This window comes from Carassius auratus, unplaced genomic scaffold (genome assembly GCF_003368295.1).
Source record: "Carassius auratus strain Wakin unplaced genomic scaffold, ASM336829v1 scaf_tig00040743, whole genome shotgun sequence".
Lineage (NCBI taxonomy): Eukaryota > Metazoa > Chordata > Actinopteri > Cypriniformes > Cyprinidae > Carassius > Carassius auratus.
Genome location: NW_020526607.1, coordinates 83,550 through 95,890, shown reverse-complemented (window position 1 = coordinate 95,890; position 12,341 = coordinate 83,550). Strand labels below are relative to the sequence as shown.

The 12,341-nt window shown below is 35.3% G+C and overlaps 1 protein-coding gene across 2 annotated transcripts; it reads right to left on the bottom strand.

Moving 5' to 3' along the window:
• Positions 1–976: 976 nt before the first annotated feature.
• LOC113084863 (growth factor receptor-bound protein 7) lies at positions 977–10,207 on the bottom strand. Of its 2 annotated transcripts, XM_026255001.1 has the most exons (15): positions 10,090–10,207; positions 7,815–7,959; positions 6,545–6,671; positions 6,097–6,253; positions 5,034–5,155; positions 4,850–4,924; positions 4,631–4,768; positions 4,412–4,522; positions 3,528–3,626; positions 3,356–3,436; positions 3,081–3,200; positions 2,355–2,412; positions 2,171–2,258; positions 1,997–2,090; positions 977–1,910 (listed from the first exon to the last, which is right to left on the bottom strand). In XM_026255001.1, the coding sequence occupies exons 2-15, from the start codon at positions 7,955–7,957 to the stop codon at positions 1,764–1,766; spliced, it is 1,560 nt and encodes a 519-aa protein (XP_026110786.1). In that variant the 5' UTR covers positions 7,958–7,959; positions 10,090–10,207; the 3' UTR covers positions 977–1,763. The 2 variants fall into 2 exon arrangements, with proteins under 2 accessions (XP_026110786.1, XP_026110785.1); XM_026255000.1 differs by lacking the exon at positions 10,090–10,207 and having other exon boundaries at positions 7,815–8,957.
• Between the last annotated feature and the right edge of the window lie 2,134 nt (positions 10,208–12,341).

Genomic DNA, 12,341 nt, shown 5'->3' with positions numbered 1-12,341 from the left:
TTAGAGGGGTGACTGACTGGTTGAGTGTCTGCGGTAGGTCAGGTGGAGCTACGGCAAGCTGGTGAAGACAAAAAGGGAAACAAAAAACACAAGCCAAAACAACACTGAATTATATAATGACTTTGCTTAGAATGAACACTATAAAATATATATATATAAATTAATAACTGAAATCCAAATCTCATCGTCTCCTTTATTTACCCTCAAAGTAAATATACCATTAATAAATACATAGCTGCAAAATAAATGTATGCCATTCATTTACATCACCTCGAAATATTAAATTATATTATAATTATCTATTCTAATTAATTAAACATCAATATTATATATATATATATATAAAATGCATTTATAATTATAATATGAAATTAAACAATTTTATCTATATTTTATAATATTATATTTAAATATTGTAGAAACATACTTTTCTGTAAAGTTGCTTTGTAACGATTTGTATAGTAAAAAGCGCTATACAAATAAACTTGAATTGAATATGTTAGCTAACATCCTTTTTTACTCTGTTGAAAACAGAACTCAGTCCATATTGATTCTTTAGACTCTGCAACTTCGCACTTTAATATTTATTATTGTCAGGATGAATGAAGCGTCCTTCCCTGACTCAGTGACTGATCACCGCCTCCTTTATTTACCCTTATAACACAGGATTAATGGATGATTTATCAACAGCTGCAGTGAGGTGATCACCGCACTTACATCTGAATAAATCACCATCTCATTCAATAATCGGATTCAAAGTGAGTCATGCAAATCAGTCACAGCATACAGTGTATACTACTGCCTGGACAGATGACCTCCCCTGAATATTACAGGAATAATCTCCATGGCAACAACACAGTGGAGACCTGACAACTGATGCACTGTGATGTCAAGTTAACTGAAGCATACACACACACACACACACACACAAACACACACACACAATTTGAAGGTTCGTCTCCAGAAACGGTCCTGCTGAGAGTCAAATACAGTTTAATGCAGAAAAACAACAAGCACACACGTGCGCGCGCACACACACACAGATTCAAAATTCTAAAACACAAACATTCCGTTTACTTAAAAACTTCAACTTGAGGCTTTGGTCAAAATTAAACCACATGCGCACAACCAAGCACAACTGTTAACCAATGATAAAACAGTCAACTAAATACAAATATAAAATAAAGCAAACATAAACTCTCAATTATCTTAAACTTCAATATTATGAAAAAACACCCTTAAATTAAACAATGTTGAACAAAAAATACAATTATTATTATTATTAATAATAATAATAATAAATCTGCTACATTGAAATCGCCTCCTGCAACTTCATATATGCATTAATGTATCCCTGCATGACTATTGCTTAGTGAAGAATTCCTGGACAGTACCGCATTCAAAGCACCAGTGCGCCACCTAGTGTTGAAGGAAGGAATAGCAGGAAGTTCCCCCACGATTGTGCACTTTCCGGTTTAGAAACATTCCCGGATAGAAGGATGTTGAATACAAATGGCTTTAAACAAGCAGTCCATAAACAATTAGAGTATTTTTTTAATAGTAAAGAGCTCTAAAGTGTGCTAGAGGTATATAAAATATAAATAACATTTCTATGTACAGAAATGAAGTCTTTTTTGGGGTTACTGAAAACGGTGAACGTCCTGACATCCACTGCGAGTCGTAAAATGAAAACTTTCATGGTCTGTAGACCGGTGCTGGGTCATTTAGATGCTAGTTTTGAGGAAGAGGTCAAAGGTGAAGGTTTAGAGTGCAATGCAAGTGCAGGGGTGTTTGAGACACACAGGTAAGATGCCGCGGTTGATCTGGTGAAACTCCACCAGCTGCAGCAGATCTGTGAACAGTGTGACACCATCGTCCATAGTGTAGTACTGTTTATCTCCTTGCTCCAACTACAGAGAGAAAGAGAGGTCCAGATGAGACTGTCTCGTGTAAGGCCTGATGTAAAACACACACAAAATAAGAAAGAAAGACTTACGGGAATGATGAGGTAGTGATGGGTTTTCAGTTTATAACACAAGGACAACACAAAGCACTGCGTGTGAAGCTGACTGTCACGGATCAAAAACATCCTGCAGACAGGAGAAAACTATATAAACACAACTGTACACGGCAGGTGTATATGATAATCACATAACCTGGAGATTCTTACCCATCCACCTGGCCCTGCTCCTCCAATAGCCTTTGAGCTTCAGCTCGAGACACGCCTCCATGGAACCACGGCTGGACCTGATGAACCGCTGCAGACACACACACACACACACACACAGAAAGCTTTTAGTAATGAGAGCTTCTTTCTTGATGATGACAATATATTTTATTGATGTGAGCCTCACCGGTCAGCTGTGACCCGTGACTGCTGCTGGGTAAACTGTGACGTAACGCTTCTCTCTTCTGAAACACAAAAACATCACATTAAAGAAACATCTACACAGCTCAGGTAATGGTTTTATCAACCTTTTTTTATGTGTTGTAAAAATAATTTATTAATAATAATTTCATAATAATAACTAACTAATAAAGAATGTATATAATATTTATAATATTACATCTATCGATCCATCTCGGTCTCTCTATATCTATATCTCATATAATATATATATATATATATATAGAGAGAGAGAGAGAGAGAGAGAGATTTTTTTTACTTATTTTTTCAAGGATGTATCGAATTGTTTAAAAGTGACAAAATATTTATATTATAAATAAATGCTGTTCTTTTAAACTTTGTTCATTAAACAGTCCTGAACATTTTTTTTAATCAGTTTCCACAAAAACATATGAAGTATTTTTAACATTTTAAAATATTCTTTATTTATTTATTTAAATATATTATTATTTTTAAACTGCAATATTATTTCACAATATTACTGCTTTTACAGTATTTTTGATTATATAGATGCAGCCTTGGTGAGCAGAACAGACTTCTTTTAAAAACATGAAATTATTTACGGAAGTCTGAACAACACATGTGTCTGTAGCATTAATTCTTTTCAAAAATTAATTTAATAGTTTCTCTTGAGCACAAAAACACACACACACACACACACACACACACACACCCTCCAGTTGAGTCCTTCCTCGTGCTCTGCATTCTGGGCCTCATGTGGATTCTGAATCACTCGACCACCGCTCTTCCCTGTAAAATCCATGGCCACCATCGACTCGTCCCGGTCTGTGTACTGAAGATGACACGTGTGTGTGTGAGAAACTCAGTGAAGAACATACATTAACAGTCTGCTCCCCACACAAAGCCAACCTAGGTCTGCAGAATATGGTGCACAAGTTGTAAGGACTCTTTTTTTAATTTTTAAAGCTTCGTAGAAGTTTCCTGTACCTTGGAGTCTGGTCGTGATGGTTTGTGAAGTCTGGTGCTGGACTGGGACAGCTGGTAATTACACTGGAGCTGCTTCCCATGCTAAAACACACACACACACACTGCAGGTTTCAGATGGATCTAGCTTTCTTAGTGAGTCCTTGTCCTTGTGTTTGTGTGTGTGTCCATGTACCTTAAACAATCTGAAAGCCGTGATCCAGCATGTACGACTCTGCTCACTGTCAGCACACATCAGCTTCAAATTCTGACAGCGAAACCTGTCTTTTGAGGCCTACCGTACACATACAAACACACATTCATGTTCATCCAACTGTCTACATGAGGAAATACCATAGACTTCTAATACTGTTATGTGAAGCAAATTAACATTATTATAGACCAACTCTAACCCTAAAAGATATCCTACAGCATTCTTAATGTCAACAAACTGCTTTATGAATTGCTTTTATACATTTTCACTAAAATAGTAACAAATAGTAGAAAAATAGTTTGTCAAATAAAATACAGCTAAAAATAAAATATAGCACTAATATATATATACATTAAAGACAAACTAATTTGAAATGTTGCTCTGGCAATTAATTGAAAAATTATTGACAAAATTAATTTGAGAAAAAAAAATCACTAAAACAAAAAAGGCAATTATAATTAAAATATATAAAAAAATAAATAAATAAATAAATAAAATAATAATAAAAGCAAAAAAAAAAAAAAACGAAATAATTTAAAATAAAAATATTAACCCAAAAAAATTAAATACATATTAATTCAAAATATGTATAAGTACTATACGCTGATGATACACGGGGCGAATTTTTGAACGCTGTTGCTGGGCAACTTTGATTAATGTTGCCGTCAACAGGCAACAAGGCGAGACACGGGTCTCACGACTGATCTAAAGTATCAAGACAGAAATTTGTTACCCATTCTCATTGGGAAAGTGCCCAAGCAACATTCCTAAAAAAAAGTTACCAGGCAAAATTGCTCAAGAAGTTGCCCCATGTATGACCAGCCTAATAGTATAAAATACTCTGATACTCTGTTCCTATTGGCTACCTTAATGCAGAAGACATGCTCGCCCGGAGCCCCATAAAGTTTACGGCCGTTGAATACTGTGAACACATTCAGATCTTCCAGATCTCCAACAAACTGCAGGTGCCAAGGTTCCTACAAACATTCATACGCATCCAGATTTTATATGCATGTTTATGTGTACATACACACTTTACACGTTGTGGGTGTGAGTGAATGTGTTTTTGTCTTTGTGTGTGGCACCTTTGATTGTCCTTTGTTAGAGCAGTACAATCCAGAGCGTCGTAAAACAAAATAGAGTTTCTTCCAGGACTTTTTACCTCCCTCTCTCACATGGAGCAAGCCTTGAATCTCTGGACAGGAGCCGCTCTTCACCATATTCTACACGGCAGACATTTACTAGTGTGATGAAGACAATAAAATTGCAATTTTTCTGTTTTTAAAAGCTGTAGATCAACATACCTGCACCAGCTCTGATGATGTCATGCCTTTAGTGACATCAGCGCTGTCAGAGATCATGTGCTCCGGGAAAAATAACTGCATAACGTAACAAAATATAAGTAAAAATGTCTACGTTTGGTAGTTTCACAAGACTTAAGTTCAGGATTGTGAACATTTCTTTACAAATACAAATGTGTTTTCATACCACAGGCTTTTTGAAGAACTCGTACTTGGCGTAGTTTTTACGAAAGATCAGCTTTGTGTCGCTCTCTACTGGCCAGGATGACTGAACCTGCACCACAAGCTCATGGTCTTCCAGACAGCGCTCTGAAAAGAAAAAAACCCGCTAAGTTTGACTGCAAATGCTATTCCTCATACAGCACTAACCTTCAGTCTTTAAACTAAATAGTTCCTAAAGGATGACCTGATTTAAGCTTAGATTAAGAAGAAACATATGGTTCATTTTAAAAATGAATCAATAAATTCCTTACTTTAATTTAAAACATTTTATTAAAGTTTAGCTAAATTAAAAAATACATGTAATAAAATTTCACAAATTGAAAAACTGGATTTTTAAATTTAAATAAATAAAATTTTATAAATTAAATATAAAAAAATTATTTAACATTTAAATAAAATGTTTTAATTAAATTTAACATTCTCTAGGTTTAGTAAAGCAATTATTTTAAAGAAATGTTGCTGCATACTTTTTACTAATTAAACGGTCATTCATCGAAACTAAAGTTTCGTCCTCTCCAGCACCTGTCGAAAACACAACTAAAGCTACTGTAAAAGCCTGTAAAACACGTTGGTTGTGTTCATTTTAAGGCTATTTTCCACAACACCCCATGCATGATCGAATAATCACTTATTATAAAAGCACGAGACATGCCAGCATTTGTCTTAGCATTATTTCTACGCAAACAAGGGAATTCAGTGGATTTTGTCCAAACAATGGGACATGAATGTGCAATTATATTATTGATTGGTCAAAAGCAAAAACCCTAGATAGCACATCTATGTTTTACAGTGCAAAATCAAGTGCATGCAAACATCTAAGTGAATGCAAAGCAGCAACCCACTGTTTTCCAATACAAATCTTATTACTATCAGACTTCCTTTGTGGGTGAAGTATGTGATTTTACATCACATTATGAAAGTACTTTCATTAATAAGGTACATTACGGAAGATGTAACTCAAAGGAGAGTATTAGAAGTGTATCAGTAATTGCATTATATCATTTTAGTACAATAACACCAAGTCTTACCCAGGCCTAAAGCAGAATGATGTTCAATGAGAGCCCAGCTTTCCTCATCCGTACAGTGTGCATTCTGCGCTAACATTTTACAGACATCATGCGCCGTCGTCCCAGACGTCACCAAAACCGACCGACTGTGTGTAGCATCCCCAAAAACCCGAAGCACCTTCGAAAATAAACAAGAATCGGTTTGTAAATCCTTCAGAAATTAAGATGCACGCAAATGCATTAGACCTTTCATGCTTGTTTTGTTAAAGGTCATGAACTTTTCTCAGTGCCAAAGAATGTGCTTGTGTTGTGCATGTTTATTTACAAGTCTATGAACTGACAGCCTGTGATGTGTTTGTGTACATGCACGCTTGTTTTTCCCCTGAGGATCATAACTGCTGTGAATTCACTGTGCCACAGGCAACTATCTATCATTTGTGTCAGAACTTGTACCATCCAGGCCGCTTACGTGTGTGCTGCTATTAGAGGGGGGATTCCTCCCGCCGAGGGATCCGGTCAGCACCGGGAACGGAGTCGGACTGCAGAGCTCCGGAAATGGATTGGGAATCAAAGGTGCAGATGAAGCTCGAAACTCCCTTTTAGTCGGAATGATAAAATCACAAGACCAGGAAGAATAAGAACGTGTCAACATGTTTTGTTTCCGTAATCTTTGACATATTTCTGACTGAAACAGGATATTTAACAAGAATAATGTGAGGCAGGATTTGATGAACATTTGCTAAAATTTATCAAATGATTTTTATAACATGCATTAATAAATAAACCATCACTATAAGACCACCCCAACTTAACTTGGGACAGCTCTATAGTAAAATAAAATAAAAACTAAATAATATAATAAATTATGCATTTAAAATACAAATAACATCTTTAAATTATATTTAAATTATATATAATTATAATTATATTATATGTTATGACATCTGAAGCCGTTTATACACTATTACTATAGTTTAAAATAACATTAAATAAAATATTTTAAATTGAATTAAAATTATACATTTAAAACATCATTTAAAAATATATATAAATAACATTTTAACTCAACTTGCAACTGTCAAAAGCTGTTTATATAATATTGTTATTGTTTTAAAAAAAGATTCACACTGAATGAAAGAAATGTAAATATAAATAACTTCTTCAAATATAAACAACATCTTAAGTATCTTTAAACAACTAAGAACTGTCTGAAGCTGTTTATATACTTAGTTTAGTTTAAAATAAAATAAAAAAAATACTAATTGAATCAAAATTATATATTTTAAATATAATAACATCTTTAAACTCAAATCGCAAACTGTCTGAAGCTGTGTATACAATATTGCTATTGTTTAAACAATAATAATACTGAATGAAAAAAAATATTTAAGATATAAATAACATCTTTAAATTCAACTTGGAACCCTTGGAAGCCATTTACTCACTGTTGCTATGGTTTAAAATAAAATGTAACAAAACAAAATAAATGATTAAGAATTAGATTTCAAGAAATAAAATGATGTATATAAAATATAAATTAGAAAACAATTACATATTTAAAAACAACTTGGAACTTTGAAGCTGGTTATACACTACTAATATAGTTTAAAATAAAATATAAGTTAATTTATGTTAAAGAATTATAGCGTTATTCTTTATTTTTTTTTTGTATAGCAGGCCAGTTTTGAATTTTCAAGCACAGTCAAGCAATACAATAAGCACCAAGTGCCATGCGTTACCTGTGGGTGTTTCTGATGCTCAGAGGGATGGATCGAGGTGTTGACATCCGAAGGTTTTGGGAAGCTGGAGAACATTTCACAGAAACAGAATCTCTTCTGGAGACGGTCTCAATCATCGACCTCCTAAACACTTCCACCTCCATCACTGCCGAGAGACACGAGACGAATGCTCCGTTTAGAAAAGTCAGACGTAAAAAATTATTTGAACACTTCCAGGTGTGACTCACATATCAAACTATTTGCTACTCCAGTCTACACCATCCACATGTCACAACAATATTCAAAAATTCCTGTTTTCCTTCCTTTGTACAAACAGCTTCCCTTCCCAAGAATAGATTTTACTCAACACGCCAGAACCTGATTTTCAGCCAAGAACAAAAAAAAAACAATGACGTGTGCCAAATCGGTGTGAGCAAGGCTTTCAGTCACACCTTTGGTTATGAATCTTTTATTTGCTGTTGCTAAAGGAAACAGAACTGTTGACTAGACACTCATATGTTGACTGTGTCTGATCGCACAAAGAAAGAACTTGTGAACCAGGAAGCTGGCAGTGAAACTTAACCGTTCACCTCTTAAACCAACAAACACACAGCAAGTGATAAACAAATGCATGTCAACACTTTTCAGCAAGTCTGTCTGTCTGATAAACACAGAGAGTGCTCTCGGGTTGGAAAGCAATCAACTAATCATACTTCCTAATATTTATGAAAGTACACAAACAAATAACACACAGTTCCTTTCTTTTCTGTACCTTAAACACTACCTTGTACCTGTCAAATAAAAAACGTGATGTCACTCTCCACAAATAAAGCTCTATTGTCCCTGTACAAGGCTGTGGGCTCTACTTACATCAAATAACAAAGAGGGTAAACCACAGAGACCACAAAGAGAAAATGCATTTGTGGGTTTCTCCTAAAACATGCATCAAGAAACGGCGAGTTCAGAGAGCCTACAGGTTAAACCAAAAGTGATGACAGTCACACATGTTGCAGAAATGAAAGTGCAAGCAGTTGTGCACCTGTTTGTTTGTTCTGCTGTGATGTTGTTTCATCACCGATGTTTAAAAAGAAGTGTAGTATAATAAAGCATCGACAAACTATGTAAACAACTGACTTTTATCAAATGAAAGTACATGCAAACATAAATAGGTTAAATATTTTTAATATGTAATAAAGCAGCTGTTGAGTCTAACGTTACTGAAAAAAACAATACTCAATATTTTAGAGCAGTTTTACTCAACTTTATTTCTTTTTGTTCCCCTTGGGTTACGGTTTAAGAAATAGCTCTCCATTAAATTCTAATTACTCCGAGATTTATGCACCCACCAAGTCATCCTAGGTGTATATGACTACAATCAGGGTTATATTTAAAAAGAAAAGAAAAAAAGAGAAAAAGACAGTCCTGGCTCTTCTGGCTTTATAATGGCAGTGAATGGTGGTAAAGACCCCCAGAGCTGTGAGGAGTAGATTTTATGATGAATGGATGCACTTTTTTGGCTTCTCAACACCCATTCACTGCCATTATAAAGCTTGGAAGAGCAAGGACATTTTTTAATATAACTTTGATTGTATTCGTCTGAAAATAGAAAGTCATATACACCTAGGATGCTTGACGGTGAGTAAATCAGGGGGTGATTTTCATTTTTGAGTGAACTATCCCTTTTAAAATCATGCTGGATATTATTCAACACTAACTCACTAATATTAAACAAAAAAGACCAATTAGCAAATATAATAGTGTAACAAGATACATCTAAGCCTACACAAATTTATAAAGCTTGTACACACTATTGTTTTACATTTGTTTGTTTGTTTCTTTACAATAATGACATTGAACACATTTAATAATTTTACAGATTTACAGATTTGTACAGATGATGCTCATAAACACATTTATGCCTATTTTACTAACTGAAAACACCATTAGAGAGTGAATTGCGTAATGTGGACATCAGTTTGACACTGTAATTATTGTTTTTGATCACAAATAACCCTATCATTCAGTACTCTATGGCATGCCATATCAAAGTTTTGTTGTACCTGTCATTTTTGTGAAGCGTATTATAGCAGTTGTGTAGTTCAAACTCATTAAACAAAACATAAAAGCATATTCCTTGACACTAACCTTTAGGACACAGTGTATTAAGAGCTCAGGATCAATTTAGATCATGAATCTGAGTCTCTTACAGTAGACAGTTTAGCTTCTGTTCAACTAATATGTTAACATTTTAGAGTTTAATTTAAGTCATACAGTTAAAAACGTGTAAATAACTCACCTGTATGTAAACGCGTCCACTTGCTGTTGTTGTCTGGTTAGATATATAGTGACGCAGTCTTAAGTTTGAGCGCTTGTGAAGTGTTTCATCCAGTTCAGGCGGCATGAGTAACTAACATCCTCTTTACTTCAGCCGAGTTTCGTTTGAAACACCTGACGCGTGGGCGGAGCTCGTGCACGCGCAGGTGCAGAAGGACAGCGAGGTACACTCCTACAGTTTACAGACAGGCAGCTCAAGTATTCATGCTGGTTTTTCTACAACAGCCCATGTGCTTCTAGTCATACGTAACTGACTGCTTAAAGGTCATATATTCGAGCTTCAGTTGACTGTGTTGAAACTTTTTAAAGGGACAGTTCACCCCAAAATGATCATTGTGTCATAATTCCCTAGTGCTTTAAGTGGGCCGGTACGGACCGGTACTCAGTACCACCACTTCCAAATATAGATCTTGAGCTTACCACCACCTCAGTGCGCCCAGAACTTAGCATACCAGTATGTTCATTTGGACATCTGTTTTAATAGAGGTTTTAATCCTGCCGCATTTCAGAGCGCCCTTCACAATGTACGCTTCCTAATTCTTCCTAGCCCGGAGTATGGAGCGTGAATCATTTGAACCAGTTTGGGAGTTCGGAGCGGGATCGCGAATCATTTGAGTCAGTTCGAGAAATCGGAGCGGGTTCGCGAATCATTTGAGTCAGTTCGGGAGTTCGTAGCGGGTTCGCGAATCATTTGAGTCAGTTTGGGAGTTCGGAGCGGGTTCGCGAATCATTTGAGTCAGTTTGGGGATCGCAAATCATTTTAATCAGTTCGGGAGTTCGGAGCTGCTTCGCGGATCATTTGAATCAATTCGAGAGCTCGGAGCGGGTTCGCGAATCATTTGAGTCAGTTCGGGGATCGCGAATCATTTGAATCAGTTCGGGATTTCGGAGTGGGATCGCGAATCATTTGAGTCAGTTCGGGAATTCAAAGCGGATTCGCGAATCATTTGAGTCAGTTTGAGGAACGCGAATCATTTGAATCAGTTCGGGAGTTCGTAGCGGGTTCGCGAATCATTTGAATCAGTTTGGGAGTTCAAAGCGGGTTCGCGAATCATTTGAGTCAGTTTGAGGATCGCGAATTATTTGAATCAGTTTGGGAGTTCGGAGCGTGATTCATTTGAATGTTTGGGAGTTCGGAGCTGGTTCGCAAATCATTTGAGTCAGTTTTGAATGCAGTACTGCAGTAGCTCTTTCTAAGGGTTTTTTTTTTCAAAATCCTTTTTGCACATTTTATTTATATTCAATAGTTCTTTCTAGCTCAAGCAAATCCACAAATTAATAAAATGATTTATTATTAAGGTTGCCTGTTGACTGCTGTATATAAAAGCCCTTCAATATAGTTGTTACCTCAGGGGATGAGGGTAATCATCAAAAAAAAAAAAAACAGAAAAGATTTTTTTTTTGTGTGGCTATAATAGAGTATTGGCACCTCTTTTGGCCCACTTAAAGCACTGCCTCACTCTCAGGTCGTTCCAATGTTGTTTTGGACTCCATTGACATTTGCATGGACGAAAACAAATATTCTTTCAAATATGAACGACTTCAAGGGTTTTAAATTATGACAAAATTATTTGGGGAAACTATCCCTTTTAAGTTGTCTAGTAGACAAGAAGAAATTAAGTCAAATTAATAGGCTACTAATTATATTTCAGCATGCCTGTTGTCAACTTTAGACAACTTTTCACAATATGTGAAATGTTGCAAAACAGTTTTCAAGAATACCTTCACTTACCTTTAGAATCTGACACTTTACCCCACAGTTGGAAGTTTTCAGGGGAAAAAAAATTTCATAGATGATTTGTAATCAACTAATTTTTTTGTCTCTAACTAATGTTTCTAAATCAAATTTATAAAGAAAATTTATTTTGAAATTTGCAAAATGAATCCCTTCCTCTGCCTCTCTCCATCACAGGTATGGTGGGTTTACCAGATTAAGGAGGAACTCTTCTGTTATTCCGTTCCTTTATAAACATTTACCATCATATATTTCCCAGCAAAATATTTTTAAGTCACTTTAGCTATCTGTGGATAATAACGATTACAGCTTTACTAATTGCATTAACACATGCAGGTTTAAGTATTTTGGTGAAACAATGGCACATTTTTCATTTTTTACATTTATAATAAGAAATATTACTTGATAAGCAAAATAGCATGTTATAATGATTTCTGAAGGATTCTCCAGGACACAAGAAATGAACATAAAGAAAAAGG

Excerpts from the sequence above, each read along its gene's own strand:
- LOC113084863 (XM_026255001.1), bottom strand. The coding sequence starts at position 7,957 with ATGGAGGTGGAAGTGTTTAGGAGGTCGATGATTGAGACCGTCTCCAGA. Across the intron at positions 6,672-7,814 it reads AGCATCAGAAACACCCACAG|GGAGTTTCGAGCTTCATCTG; the intron begins GTAACGCATGGC and ends TCCGACTAAAAG. Across the intron at positions 6,254-6,544 it reads CCTCTAATAGCAGCACACAC|GTGCTTCGGGTTTTTGGGGA; the intron begins GTAAGCGGCCTG and ends TTATTTTCGAAG.